The sequence below is a fragment of the Bos grunniens genome, chromosome 1, assembly GCF_055505025.1.
Source record: "Bos grunniens cultivar Pamir isolate PY7600 chromosome 1, Bosgru_T2T1.0, whole genome shotgun sequence".
Classification (NCBI taxonomy): Eukaryota; Metazoa; Chordata; class Mammalia; order Artiodactyla; family Bovidae; genus Bos; species Bos grunniens.
The window spans coordinates 106,841,613-106,857,820 of record NC_141165.1 but is presented as its reverse complement, the minus strand read 5'-3'; the positions used below and the strand labels follow the sequence as shown (position 1 = coordinate 106,857,820).

Here is a 16,208-nt window from a genome sequence, read left to right as displayed (position 1 = left end):
TTTCAGGTGTATATGAACCTCACTGTGTATTCATGACTAATAGTTCTGTCTCTGTATCAGAGAGGCATCCACTGATCTGAACAGTTTGGGGTCAGCTATTGACTTCCACTGACACATGGAGCTAAGACCAGAAAAGATATCTAAAATAAATGAGATGCTCTGGGATATGTTACTACTCTTTTCCTAATAAATATACCACGTTAAGTTTGTGTCACTGATGTTTTCTTTCAAAACACTTTATATCTTACAAGGAACACAACTGAGCAATTACTCCCTCCTACTCTCAGTGACCTTGCATAGAAAGCGTGCCCTCTGAAAACTTAACAGTTAGCTAGAACTGGAAGCAGAGTTGACCGTTTTAAATTCTAGAGGCTAGGGAATGGTGTAACTACACACTTACTAGGTTTTTCCCCTACAGTCTAAGACTGTTTCATAAGCCCCGTGAGATAAGTTATTTTACTTTGTAGGTAGCTAAGACATACTGTACTTGGAGCTTGTTTACAAATTTACACTTCCAAGATTTGACCTTGTTGAAGAGGTTTTATAAAGAAAAATGCTGAATACTTAACCCTGTCTTCTACATAACTACCAGTTAGATTTGAAAGTTACTATTGTTATTCACAAGCTAAACTCCAGCTGTGGCAGTTATTTTACAAAACAGTTAGGCAATGTGTCAAGGGATTACCTTTTGGACTAATAATAAAGTTCCTGATGTAATCACCAGGACAGTGTTCATTATATGAACCACTTCCTTCACCACTGACAAGCAGAAAGATAAACACATGTGGGGGGTTCTTCTACACTATACAATTAAATAAAATATTCTTCCAATTAGTAACTATCAGTGCTTTTTCATTACTGTGAGATAGAGTAGCAATAAACGTACTGGACTTTCATAATGATTTACATGGTTTCCCTCCACAAAGCCCACAAATGCATACATAAACGAACACAACAATATTCAGCCTTGACAGATAATGAAGACAAATAGAGAAAGCCATACAATGCACCTTTGCCAATACCTGTACCCACATTCCACTAAGTAGAGACTTCAGGTAATAGATTTCCTCTTGAGTCAAGATTCTCAGTTGGAGAAGCTAAACGCAAACCCACAAAAGGGTTAATAAAATAAACAATGGCAGAAGCCTTTTTTTTTTTTTTTTTACCATAACCCATAATAGATGGCCCATAAGCCATCTATTTTACCATAACCCATGATGAAATAATTAAAAGAGGATAAAACTTAGGTCAACAATCAGTTACAGGCCAAAATTACACACACATTTTTTAATGTTTCAAAAATAATGACTCTATTAACCATATTTTACCACTTCCTCATACAGATCTTTTTCATTTGATGTTCTAATATTTACTTACAATTGTACAAACTCTGACCACTCAAAGAAGGGGGTGGGGAGAGAGGAGATCTCCTTGGTAGAACCTGACCCATTTTTGCCCACTCATGTAACAGATAAGTTAAAGAAAAACCTTGACTCTCCTTCTCTTACGCCCAACTAGTGATACAAGCATGAGTGACCTTAAATTGCTTACTCCTCAGAAAAGCAAAGACAGCTAGTATTGTGCCGCCAAATATACACAATTTTTCCAACTGCATGCTCCTCATTCTTAAGTATCCAATGTTAAAATGAAAACCTGACCTCAAGCAGCAAGTTGCAATGTTCTAACACTATGACATCATTCTATCTGAAGTACTTTAAAATCACAATTTGAATAATTGGCAGAAGCTTAAATAGGTCACACTGAAGCCCAAAACTAAGGATATTTATCTGACAAAAATATTCTGGCTCTTCCTTTAGTGCCACCAGCCATAGAATGCCAGGCCTATCGTTCATCTACCCATCTGTGCTTTTCATAAGGATAAACAAAAATAAAGTAAATCTTATCCCCTTCCAGTATTGCTACCACCACCAACAGTGGCTTTTTGTGGAAAATATTTGAAGTTATGAAAAAAGTAAAGGTAACTGCTTTACTTTTTACTCTTCATAATATGACTTCATGAAGGCTTTAGCACACAGCTACAAAGAAATATTTTTTTAAAACTTCCATTTCTGCAGGTATAAAGATATCAAGAGCCCTGCATCAATTAATTTTATAATTAGCCCCAAATATCTATCAAATGAAACTATAAAGGGCTACAAATATTTACCATTATATAGCTTACAGTACTACTGATGCAAAAGCAGAACTATTAATTTTGCACAGCAGCAAGCTACATCTTAGGCTTCCCTGGTGGCTTAGTGGTAAAGAACACACCTGCCAATGCAAGAGACTGGGGTTCAATCCCTGGGTTGGGAAGATCCCCTGGTGAAGGAAATGGCAACCCACTCCAGTATTCTTGCCTGGGAAATTCCAGGGACAGAGGAATCTGGTGGGCTACAGTCCATATGGTCATGACTTAATGACTAAACAAGCTACATCTTAAGCATATTTATTTCATAATCCCACTTAGTAAGACAGGACAGTGACAGCTACAGTTTTCTCAGCAGACCTCTGTAAAGTATTCAGGTTGCCTAGACTTGTCTGGGTACTGACATCCAGCACCATTTCTTCTTGTAACTTGTAGTTCACCTGAAAGCAACATGCAAAAACCACAGAGGTTTCTGATACTCTCAGTCCCACCACCTCCATCATAAATTTTCCTTTCACAATAAACAATGTGCAATCAAAAAGGTTTCCTGTTTCAAAATGGAATAGATGAAACAAACTGTGACTCTACCATTAACAACCAAAAAGTTCCTTAATGAAGATGAATTCTCAAAGATGAAAATGGAAACTCTCAAATACTGCTTCCTCACTTTAAGACTAATATGGTTCTTTCCCCAGTAATCATTCTCAGCATCACACACTGTGGATGTCAGAGACTTTTCTTAAATTACTTGTATGCACTCTATTGTTATCTAAGAGCAACACAACCTTACATAAGACAGAACAAACACTTCCAAAAGATTCTATGCCATGCACCAACAAAGAGCAGCCAACAGTAAAAGCTTTGCATATCTGAGTCATATAGAGGAACTTTGAACCTTGAAGAGTAGGACAGAAGGTGGAAAAAAAAAAAAAGTCTTGGCTCTGAATTCAACTTTTCAAAACACCCAGAGCAGATATAAGAAACACAGTCAATCCGAATCAAAATATTGTTGCCATACCAATAATTATTACTAAATGACAGTACAAACAAAACTGGAGAAAACCACATCCAGGGTCAACCCTGCTGTTGTACAGACACAGTCAGACAGAACTTACCACTTTGTCCATGAGTTTCCAAGTTTTCTCTACTGTCCTGCGATCCGCTGCGGCTTGCTTAGGGGGTCCAACTGCATCTTGAATAGCATCAATAATACCCAAAATCCGTCCTTTTCGGGGGTTTCCTCCTCGACCACCAGGGTTTCTGCCATTCATAGAATTTGCCATCTGGAATCTTAGCTCTTTGAAAGAAAGAAAAAAAAAGTTAGTTGGTCATGAAAATATTTATGCAACAGCAAACAGGTTAACTTGTACCCATTACATCCTCCTCCATCACTGAGAACAAAATCCAGGGTCCCAGATTCAACTGTTCAATACCGTGTGAATTTTTCACTCACAATCTTTACACACAACACACAGGTTTAGGAGCAATGACCTTAGATCTGTTTTGGGAACACTAAGAGTTAAAGACGCATCATTCTCACATGGCAAAGAGTGAAGGCTTGATCAATACATAACTCACAACAACAGTAATAAAAACTTAGATTTCCTCTATCTACGTTAGAACACATCAGTTTCCCCCTCTCCCTGACTTAACCCCAATTTAAAACACCAGAACTGAAGCCCCTAGAAAACACTTTGGGAGCCTCACTCAAAAACTGCACTTTCACTGTGTGATTTCGCCAAGTTATATAAACCTAAAGATTATTCTACAGGAGCAGAAAGGGCACGACTGTTGTCATCAAAGGCTGAGGACTTGGATTTTCCCGGCTAAAACCAACAAGTTCGGACTCATGAACACACGAGCACACAGTTCTTCAAACAACGCGGTTGAGGAGTTGTTCCCAAGTGAAGAGCCAAACGAACCAACAGACAAATAGCCCATTTTAAAAGAGAGTGAGAAACTGACAAGAGCGGGCACAGAAAGGAGAGAGAGTTCACTTCTTGGGCTTCCTGCGTTTCATCTCATCCAAGTCGGGTGGGGGTAGGGGGTCCAAAGCTTTGTCTCGGGACATCTGTGCCTCCGGCTCAGGCTCCTCCCCTGCCACTCTCGGACCACAGCTTGGCGGGGCGGGGGAGGTGGACAGAGAAAGGACGAAGAACCCCTCCCGCTCCGGCACCCGCAGCCCCGTGCGTCTGGGGCGCTCCGCGTTCGGCTCCCCGGAGGACGCTCCTCGCTGGGTTGTCTGCAATCCCAGCCCCCTGGCTCCCCTGATTCCCTATTCCTCCTTCCCCGGCCCAGCCCGGGTCCCGGCTTTAAATACCCCTCTTCAAAGTGTGACGGCGGCGGCGACAGCAGCTGGAAACCGGGGCTGTCCCCTCTTCCTCGGAGGCCCGCGTCGGGCTGCTCCAAGCCCCTTGGGCGGAAAGCAGCGCCGAGCTTCCCCGGCACCCCCTTCCCTCCCGGCGTCTCGGCGCCGTAGAGACACGCGGGTGAGCGGGTCCGACTCTACGCGCACGAGCCCAGGGTGCGTGGGTAGCCCCGGCAGGGTGTGTGTAATCACCGTAAAAGCCCCGCTCCCAAGGAAGGAGCGACCCAGAGACGCCGGCCACCGAGGTGGGGAAACGCAACAATTACCGTCAAAACCAATCCACGCCCGCTCTCCCCTCCCGCCCGACTCTCAGGGAGGCCACGGGACGCCGCAGCAGCACTAGCCGGAGGAGGAGACCACTCGCTGGCCACCCCACCCCTGTAGGATACACACAGAGAGAGCCAGGCGCGGGGCGGGGCTGGGGGCGGGGCCGCTCGGGGCTAGGCCAATCCAGCGCAGCCCTGCCCTACCCGACAGCGGGCGGCGCCAATGGACGGGAGGCGCCCGTCCTCCTCGCACTACCACCCGGTCCACGTCTCCCACAGTACACAATGGCCCCAGAGGAAGGCCCTCTCGCCACACGTCCCAAATGGAAAAGGATTCGGAGACAAATGAGGGGACTGGATTCACCCGAGAACGAAAGTCGTAAAGGAAATGGAAGAAAAGATGCAAAGCACTAGGGAATTAACCAATAAGGAGTGGGCGGGTGGGCGTGAGCTTTGGGAAACGGAGCCAAAGCGGACTCTGACTAAAAGGCGGGACTTCCTGCTTCGCTCACCTTCCTAGTCTTTTGTTTCATAGCAACAGAGTAGTGGCTGAGAGGGTGTTGCTTCTTTACTCTGGGCGGATACGAGGCTGAAGAATTCATCTCCTTAGGGCTGCCAAACTTCTACCCAGGACAGCAGCCAAACGGGTCTAAAGCATGGCTTCTTGTGGACTAGCAAAAAACAGCACACAGTCATTCAGCTTCTAAAATGAAGTATAAGCCTTTCACAGAATAGACTAGGGTTAACACCTGATTGCCAACCAAAGCTTCCTTAATTTCTGAACGTGTTTCCCTTTTGCTTTTAGTTCTGGAGGAATTGCTGATCAAACATCAGGTTGATGAAAAAGTAAACAATTGACAACGCAGGCCAAATTGTCTGCACTAATCATGCCAGGGCAGTAGAAGAACCAGACTACAGGAACTGCTAATGTATACACTGCACCTTTTTATTTACTGCAAGTTGCTGTGTAAATGACTGAAGAGGAAACGGCTTTTGTATTTTGTCTGAGTCACCTTTACTCTGTGTCTGCCATTCTCTCCCAGCATTTGTAATCTTTCTGTGGCTCCACCCCCAATGTCTTTAGAAAAGCCCATATCTGACCAGTCTTACAAAGAAAAAGCTACTGTTCTGGGGCCCTTCTTTCAACAAGATCATAGATTAAATAAATGTCTTCTATTAGCTCCAGCCCCACCACAGGTGCTACTAATAATTGCTCTAGATTGTTATGCTTCAGAATTTTTTTCCACCTCAGTGGCCGTGTGGAATAAACTTTACACCTTCGGTTTCTCGGATGTTGTAATATTTTGTTAATTTTAAAAAATATTTCTCTAAACCAGTGAACCTGATAAGATGTTTCTCAGTGGTTCTAACCACTTTCTAGTTAAATAACCGTTTTAGTGATAATGACTGTCAAGGATCCTGACTTCTTGTTAACATTCTTTACACCCCTAAATACAGATGGTTAAAGTTTTCATTTGATTAAAACAGGCAAAACGTTATCTTTGCAGCTGGTCAGGTGATAAAATGTGGTTCAGGAAGTAATTTTGTTTCTTTGCCATTATTTCTATGCCAATAATTAAAGAGTAGTTCCTTGTTTTCACATTGTGTTTATCTGCAAAAGAACTGGCTTCTCCATATCTCTTCCACCCATGCATATCTCCTTTACTCACAGTGACAGTAGCTAAATTTACTAGAGAGACTCCAAAAGGGAAAAAAAAAAAACAAACTTGGGTCACGATTTAAATAAATCCCAAAAGAATATATATATAAAAGTTTTTTCAGCACGTAGGAAAAGAGTAGCTTAAGGAAACATTACAACTAAGTATATACATTCTTACTCATATTCTATACTCATATTCATACTCATATACTCTAATTCTATACTCATATTCATATCTAGATAAATGCAAAATAAATAAAATACATGTTATAGCATGTGGCATTCTTTTGGTGTTAGCTTTGCAACTGAAAGAGATGACTTAGTAAGAAAATAGCACTGACTATGGTATCAAGCATATCACATTGATACAAATTACAAATTTTGTGGGATATGGTTTTATGTATATATAGATATATATACAACACATATACACAATGCACACATAATTTATTTTATATATTATAAATATTACGAATAAATTACAGCTTCATTCTCCACTAGGTATTTTATTAAATCATCTTGAGTCCAAGTTAAGTTCTGGTGTAGTAGGGCTCCCATTTGAACCAGAACTAGGATTCAGGATTTGCTTGTGTCTAATGAACTGGGAAATAGATGGGGAAACAGTGGAAACAGTGTCAGACTTTATTTTTTGGGGCTCCAAAATCACTGTAGATGGTGACTGCAGCCATGAAATTAAAAGACGCTTACTCCTTGGAAGGAAAGTTATGACCAACCTAGATAGCATATTCAAAAGCAGAGACATTACCCTGCCAACAAAAGTCCGTCTAGTGAAGGCTATGGTTTTTCCTGTGGTCATGTATGGATGTGAGAGTTGGACTGTGAAGAAGGCTGAGCGCTGAAGAATTGATGCTTTTGAACTGTGGTGTTGGAGAACACTCTTGAGAGTCCCTTGGACTGCAAGGAGATCCAACCAGTCCATTGTGAAGGAGATCAGTCCTGGGATTTCTTTGGAAGGAATGATGTTAAGCTGAAACTCCAGTACTTTGGCCACCTCATGTGAAGAGTTGACTCATTGGAAAAGATTCTGATGCTGGGAGGGATTGGGGGCAGGAGGAGAAGGGGACGACAGAGGATGAGATGGCTGGATGGCATCACTGACTCGATGGACGTGAGTCTGAGTGAACTGGAGGCCTGGCGTGCTGTGATTCATGGGGTCGCAAAGAGTTGGACACAACTGAGTGACTGAACTGAGCTGAACTGATGAACTGAGGGAGTGATAGCCCTCCCTGCAAACTATTAGCAGGAGCAGTTGATGTCTGTGGGAGAATAAAGACCTACTAGGATGAAACTTTACATCCCAGATGCTTCCAATGAAGACAGAAGAGAGAGAATATAATAAAGTACTGCATGCTGAGGGCTATAAATAAAAGCACAAGGAAATGTTTTTATAGGAGACGTTGTGATACTCAGAGCATAAGCGTTAGTACTTCAAGGTGACAGAATTGGCTAGAGAAATACACTGCTCGTTTCTACATGGAACAAGTCGATCTCAAACACGATGCACTTTAAGGTGAATGTGCTATTCTTCAGAAACATGGATATTTGTGACCTAGAGAGAACTTGGGTGTGACACCCTTTATAGGGGAGGAGTGTTCTTCTGGAGGATCCTGGCATGAGGGAGAATGGCATGAGGGAGAATGTAACTCCTAACAAAGAGCCTTCCTTCCATGCACCATAACAGCCAAGAAGTGAATTATATAAACAAACTGATTGTAAGTTTATGTGAGACCCTTCCCTCAGGACTCCCAGAAAAAAACTGGGAGATGCTATGGCAGAGGTGCTGAGAAACTATAATGGCAGACATGAACCCTTGTTATTTGAGCATTAATACCTGACATTAATGCTTGTACTCACAGGCTGGTGCCATTTGAGAAAATTCAGCTTAGAATCCTGTCTTTAAACCTGGAGAAAAAAATTAAAAATAAGACACCTATTGGGGAAACCATTTACAGTTTTTTCCATTTGATTCAATTTTTCTTCTTTCTACTTTCTTCAAATTCACAGGTGACCCATGTGATACTAGACCAGTTGCCTAAATAACAAAGTCTCCCTGTAACTTATTTGATCTATAAATAGCCCCTCAAAAAATATTTGTTGAATGAATTGACTGTTTAAGGTTATTGTATAGAAAGTATAAGGTTTCCTATTTCTGTGTAATGGAGAGTCCACTTTATTCACAATTTCAAACAAGATGTTACTTTTCCTACCGGGTAGATTTACAGTGCCCCTCCAACTCAAAATCATAATGACACAACACAAAACATTAATCCCCCAGGTATACAGATTCACAGGTTATAGATAGATAAGCGGATTATTACCTAGTCATATTTTGGTTTACAAGTCCTACCTTGTTATGGAGAAGGAAATGGCAACCCACTCCAATATTCTTGCCTGGAGAGTCTCATGGACTGTAGCCTGTCAGGCTCCTCTGTCCATGGAATCGCAAGAGTCAGACATGACTTAGCGACTAAACCACCACTGCCACCTTGTTAAGGGGAATAGATTTCCATCATTCCTTAATAGCACATACAGTAGCTAGAAGTGAGGGATGCTCATCTATGAACTTATCAGATATTACCTAAGTCTGAATACTAGTTTGGGATCAACTGAAATTCTTGTTTAGCAACAAAAGCAACAATAAATAACAATGCTGTAAACAAGAGGAATCTTATTTCTTTCACACCTAGAAAATGTCTGAAGCTAGGAAGTACAGGTAAGGATAATGGATCCACAATTTTTTCAAGGACCCAAGTTCCTGTCTTTGCTCTGTATCATCCCAGCACCTTGTTTCTCACCCTCCGATCACCTTATGTTCCAAAGTGGCCACTGGTGCTCTAGCTATCACCACTTATTTTCAGGTTAAAAGCTAAGAAGAAAGGTAGAAGGGTATATCAAACTCCTCCCTGAATCAATTTCCCTTAAGTAATTTTAAGAGAACTCCCACAAATATTTCTCTTTAATAGCTTAAGTCCAGAATTCAGTCTCATGGCCAAATTCAGTTGCTAAAATGTCTGGAAAGCAATGTATTTTTTATTATAGAAAACAATATAACCAGCTAAAACACTGAGTTTTGTTTCTAAAGAGAAAGAAGTGAATAAATGTTTAGCAGAACACCAACAAATACTATTACAAAGGTCTTGTTCAAGAAATAAACTTACCATTATTAGATCAGTTCTTAAAACAACTTGAGATCGCAGGTGGCATGAGATAATAAAAATCTGAAATACCAGAATAACATATATATGTTTTATATAGTATGCTTATATATATATAAACATACAGGGTGTTCATTGGAAGGACTGATGCTAAAGCTGAAACTCAAATACTTTGGCCACCTCATGAGAAGAGTTGACTCATAAGACCCTGATGCTGGGAGAGACTGGGGGCAGGAGGAGAAGGGGACGACAAAGGATGAGATGGCTGGATGGCATCACCAACTCGACGGACATGAGTTTGGGTAACTCCAGGAGTTGGTGATGGACAGGGAGGCCTGGTGTGCTGTGATTAATGGGGTTGCAAAGAGTCGGACACAACTGAGTGACTGAACTGAACTGATATTTGTTGATATATGAGATGTATATGAGACATTTAAATATACAGGGTACATATGATATAAGCATATGTGTGATGAATAAACCTACTGCTTTGTCTCAGCCTGTATTCTTTTGTACCCCAATTGCATTCTTTTTATTTCACAGTACATTTTCCAATAATGCCTTGATTCAGAGAAACATGGATAATTTTCTTTTCCCTCAAGAGTTTGTGTAAATAATGTGAAATGTGATAGAATGCGTCACAATAATTTATCTACAGTCCTTACACCTTTTGATTTATACCACAGATACAACAATTGAATTACTTTTTAAATTAAACAAAATGTAAACTCAGAATTTCAAGGCTGAAGGGGATCGCAGTGCTGATCACATTGCTAAGTTTGGCAAATCTGGAAACTGGCAAACTTATTCAAGGTGATTGGACCCTAAAAAACATAGACAATAAACTCAAATTCACAGGACATTAATGTGTAGTATAAAAAACAATTGTGTGGGAAATATAACTGCTAATCAGACCAGTATTAATACATACCGGTTATATATTCCTTTTTCTTCTCAAAAAAGCCAAATAAAGACTACTGATTCTCAAAATGAATGTATAAATCGAATAAATTATCTGCAGGAGTAAATCTAATAATGTCAATAAAGATCTAACATATTCTAACCCTACAGAAAGTCTTCTCTACTGGTTTCAAAGTTTCCTATTCTCAGTGTACAATAATTATCCTTTTCTAATTTAAATCTCTTGTTTCAGGACACAAGATCTATTAGGCATCCATCTTTATCTTATCAGCTATAACTTCTAACTGCTCACTGACTCATTTATTCAATAAATATTTTTTGAGCATCTGATATATGCTAGACCCCACGGAATACAAAGATGATCAAGTACCAGTCATTGTTTCAGGAAAAAAATCAGGCATATAAAAGATTATTATAAAATCAAGCAATAAAATAACAGTAATTTCTTCAGGCAGAGATCATCACAAGAAACTGAGTAAAGCCACTTAAGCCAGCTTGGAAAAAAGTGATCACAAAGTCAAGATTTGCAAAGTAAATAGGATTAAAGTTAAACACAAAAGGGTATTCTAGTCAGAGATCTCATGAGCAAGGGCAAAAAAGAAAGAAAATAAGCACATTATGTACAGGAATAAGTGGGACCATTTTGTGGGAAGCAGAGAAAGGTAAATAAAAGGCAAAAATGTGTCAAGTGATAAGTAAATTAAAATAAGGCCTCAGGTACCCAGTTGAAGTACTTGGGTTTGATCCTTTTTTTGATGGGAAGTCATTAAGTGTTTTAGACCAGGGGAGAGTGTATTGCATTAGAAAAGCAAAGGAAATGGCACTTTAACATTTATATTTCTGAATGTTCACACAGATGGTCAGATTGATAATGGATTGCAGAAGGATGAGACTGAGGCAGGGAGCTGGTCAGGACACAGGCAATAAGTAATGATGATGACCTAAAATGAGACAGTGGAACTGGAGATGAAAGATGAGTGAGTGACATATTTGAGAAGTATAGAGAAAAGCGGTTTTTATTCCTGTCTGCCATTAGAAAAACAAATTTCCAGGCCCCAATATCAGAGTTTCTTCTTTAATTGAGCTAGGATAATGTGAAAGCTTCCCAATTGACCCTAAATAGAAACTGAGGCAGATCAGTTAATTAACCAGATTAGTGATTTCTGTAGTCACTGATAATTACAGAAATAGGAAAAGTGCAGAAAACGGAAGAGTCGGGAATGATGGTCAATATTTCAGGTCTAATAACTTGGCAAAAGACAGCCTCAACAACTAGCATAAAGAATATCAAAAGACAGTCTAGTTAGGGAAAAGGGAGAACTAATTTGATTTCTAAAAATAAAAAATATAAGACATCCATTGAATAAACTGAAGGATAATTTAGTTAGATGATGGCATATATATAATCAGAGGTTTGGCAACACTGACAAATAACTAATACCTGAGACTTAAGTCATAAAGAGAGATTGTATGGGATAAGAGGAGCACAGACTTGAGAGCTGGACCTTGAGGATCAACATTCAGAGAAAAGCAGAGAAAAAAGAAATCACACACAAAAAAGATCACACAAGAAACCAGTTGAGTGTGGTTATACTAAAAACCAGGGAAGTACAATGTTTCCATGGGGCGAACAACAATCCAGAAGAGGTCCAATTAAAAAAAAAAAAAATTACAGAATATCCAATGGCATTAGCAATTGAGAGATCACTTGGGACCTGGGTGGGAACAATGTTAATCAAAGAATGGATTGACAGGAATGCTGCTACTGCTGCTAAGTCGCTTCAGTCGTGTCCGACTCTGTGCGACCCCATAGATGGCAGCCCACCAGGCTCCTCAGGCCATGGGATTTTCTAGGCAAAAGTACCGCAGTGGTGTGCCATTGCCTTCTCCGTGACAGGAATGGGAGAACCAAATTTTTTTTGGTTCATTCTTATGGGATAAATTAGAAAGATTAAAGGACACATTATCCTATAAGAATGAACCCCCCAAAACTTAAAAAGACCTCTGAGAATAAAAAAAAAGTGAAGACAGGGAAATATATAAATAATGATATCTATAAAACTATGTAGGCATAGATTTATTACAAATACATTTCTAGAGATGGTAAGAAGTTGATGCCAACTATGCTCGATGGCTTCCAATTCTACTGGATGAAGTAACAGACATAACTGTCTTCTCAGATTGAAGGAAACTTGAGAATGATGAAGATTTTGAGTTAAGGAAAAGGACAAGTATTAAATAAAAGACTGAGAATCTATTCTAAAGATTCAGTGGAGTTTGAAGATAAGGCCTTGGGTAGTGGTGCCAACCTGAAATGAAGTGAAGTGAAGTCACTCAGTTGTGTCCGACTCTTTGTGACCCTATGGACTGTAGCCTACCAGGCTTCTCCGTCCATGGGAATTTCCAGGCAAAAGTACCGGAGTGGGTTGCCTTTTCCTTCTCCAGGGGGTCTTCTTGGCCCAAGGATCGAACTCAGGTCTCCTGCATTGCGGGCAGACGCTTTACCCTCTGAGCAACCTAGCAGGATTTATAAGTTTCTCCAGCCAGGCTCTGGGAAAGGAAGGTTGTAGCTTCAAAACAGTTTTGTGCTTTGATTGAGCAGATGCTGCAGAGATATTGGGATGGCTGAAAAGTTCATTCAGTTAGTGAATACACTGTTCACTAAAGTTCTTTGTGAAAATGAAAAATGTATCTTAGTTTTACCTAAAGCTGGATAAACTTTTTGACCAACCCAATACAAGAATGAAAGAGATCAAGGCTTTTGATGAAAGAGTAGTACAGATGATCAACAATTGGGCTTGAGATGGGCCAGGAAGGAAGCAACAGTGCATAGAAAAGAACAGAGTTATCTTTTTAACAGGGTGCATGCCTCAACCTCCCAGGAAAGTCATCTCATAATAATCCAACCCCAAAAGAAATTATTCCACTTGGTCATGTGTGTGTGCATGCACTTGTGTAAAATTTTCACATTGTTATACATGGCATTTTAGTTCACTCAAGATAATTTTATGTATAGTTAAATGTTTTTAAATACTACATTTCTTTTGTAGAAAATTTTATATTCCAGCAATTCAAGTAAAATAGGAAATAATATACTTTCTCACATTAATAAAATATTGCTTTGAAATATTTGTGGTTATGTGTTTTTCACAAAATAACTAAACATTAAAAAACAAAGCTATTAAATTCATTTTACTACTTGTAAATGTATGAGTTGCCCCAGATTATAAAAGACATTTTAAAGCCCAAAAGGCTTCACTTTTTATCCATTTGTATATTCTAACGACTTGGGCTCCAAAATCACTGCAGATAGTGATAGCAGCCATGAAATTAAAAGATGCTTACTCCTTGGAAGGAAAGTTATGACCAATCTAGATAGCATATTACAAAGCAGAGACATTACTTTGCCAACAAAGGTCCGTCTGGTCAAGGCTATGGTTTTTCCAGTGGTCATGTATGGATGTGAGAGTTGGACTATAAAGAAAGCTGAGCACAGAAGAAGTGATGCTTTTGAACTGTGGTGTTGGAGAAGACTCTTGAGAGTCCCTTGGACTGCAAGGAGATCCAACCAGTCCATCCTAAAGGAGATCAGTCCTGGGTGTTCTGGAAGGACTGATGTTGAAGCTGAAACTCCAATACTTTGGCCACCTGATGCAAAGAGCTGACTCATTTGAAAAGACATTGATGCTGGGAAAGATTGAGGGCAGGAGGAGAAGGGCATGACAGAGGATGAGATGGTTGGATGGCATCACCGATTCAATGGACATGAGTCTGGGTGAACTCCGGGAGTTGGTGATGGACAGGGAGGCCTGGCGTGCTGCAATTCATGGGGTTGCAAAGAGTCAGACACGACTAAGCGACTGAACTGAACTGAACTTTGTACATGCCCTTTCATGATACTTTATCAAACAATAATCACATAAAAAGAAAGTGGCTTTAGAGAAGGCATACAGAAACACGATACACCAAGGACAACCTTCTGGACTACTGCATGCCCTGTGCTGTGCTGTGTTGTGCCGATTCTTTCTGACCAGTTCGGTTGTGTCCGATTCTTTGCAACCCCGTGCACTGTAGCCTGCCAGGCTCCTCTGCCATGGGGATTTTCCAGGCAAGAATTAGAGTGGTTGCCATCTGCATGCCCAACTATGTGACATTTTAATTCCTTGACCTATGGGTAAAGGGCATATATTCACCAGCAGTATTCCTTTCCATTTGAAGGAGGATGTGGCAACCCACTCCAGTATTCTTGCCTGGGGAATCCCATGGACAGAGGACCCTGGCGGACTACAGTCCATGGGGTCACAAAGAGTAGGACATGCCTGAGCAACTAACACACATTCATTTCTGTTAACTGGATGCTGCATGTTGAAGAATCAAAAGGAATACTAATCAAGCCCAACCTCTCTCATATGATCATCTAAAAACATCAACAGTGTTAAGTTCATCATCAAAACTCTTCTTTCCATCAACTGTCTGCAGTTTTCAAGAGACTTATCAGACTACACCACTTATGAACTAGATTTCCAGTCTTTTCAATAAGAACTGAACCTGAATTTGATGGAAATCATCTGGTCATTATCAGTGGTCTCCCATTGAGCACTCCATCCTCACACAGTGTTACCCCATTCACATTTACCAGCATCGCAACACACGTGCACACACACACACACACACACACACGCCTTCGTGCGGCCCATCTGAACAAATCCACTTTACTTAACCAATCTCAAGTTTCTAGGACTCATCTATCTGTGCTCTTTAATGTCAGTGTACCTCCACTGTACACCCTGTATTCAGATTGTATTCAATTTTTTTGAGGGTAGCTACACTTCTCTCTCTTTCTCTATCTTCCCCATTCTCCTACATCCTAGATCAAAGTATTATCTTTTTCCAAATAATTACATTTATTCCAGGGTAATAAAGATGTCCTCATCGGGTAGTGTTTTATTCAGTGTCAGGCTTGGGTAGTAGGATTGATGATTTTGGTTACATGCACCCCTCCACCACCATCACCACCACATCAGACACCTCCCCAGAAGGAAGTCACTTAGACCACTGACATTCTTATTCTCCCTGTCACATCTTGTTCTTGTTTTGCCTTCTGACCAGAAGAAAATATCTATTTCTGTTATTACAAAGGAAGATCACAAAGGCTTCATGTTGCTATTTAATTTTTGTTATTAGTGTGAAACCAGGCGTATTTTTAAAATACGGTTTCATGGCTAGCAGGCAAGAACAAGAGGAAGAGACTTCAGCCAGGACATATGTGCAGCTTATATTTTCTATAGTAATGAAAAGGAAAACACATGAGTAATATTTATCTATGGAATATAGGTCAAAAGCTCTCTTAATAGCTGCAGTTACATCTAAGTATGAAGAAAAATGAATTCAAGAATAAAAGATAGCATTTTGGAAGGCATCCTCTGGGAAGGGACTAAGGTGATGAACATAATTGATTTCCTACTCTTCTTTCCCCTGCACCTGCTCTCTAAATGATCTCTTTTCAATTTCCATCTTACTCTCTGCTGCTGCTGCTGCTAAGTTGCTTCAGTCATGTCCGACTCTGTGCAACCCTATTGACAGCAGCCCACTAGGCTATTCTGTCCCTGGGATTCTCCAGGCAAGAGTATCTGAGTGGATTGCCATTGCCTTCTCCGCATCTTACTCT

General features: G+C 40.4%; 1 protein-coding gene across 12 annotated transcripts in view; it reads right to left on the bottom strand.

Annotated features, from left to right (window-relative positions):
* The window catches only part of CBLB (Cbl proto-oncogene B), a 229,570-nt gene extending 223,500 nt beyond the window's left edge, over nt 1–6,070 (bottom strand). For 2 of the 12 annotated variants that reach the window (XM_086320864.1, XM_086320923.1), the window contains exons 1-2: nt 4,784–4,923; nt 3,265–3,446 (exon numbers count right to left, since the gene is read on the bottom strand). In XM_086320864.1, coding sequence (XP_086176990.1) covers nt 3,265–3,432 — 168 coding nt within the window. In that variant the 5' untranslated portion in view covers nt 3,433–3,446; nt 4,784–4,923. Of the gene's footprint in view, nt 1–3,264; nt 3,447–4,114; nt 4,253–4,469; nt 4,610–4,709; nt 4,924–4,987; nt 5,168–5,295 lie in introns of those variants that run through there. The other 10 variants (XM_086320871.1, XM_086320933.1, XM_086320893.1 and 7 more) reach the window with 8 other exon arrangements.
* Nucleotides 6,071–16,208: the final 10,138 nt, after the last annotated feature.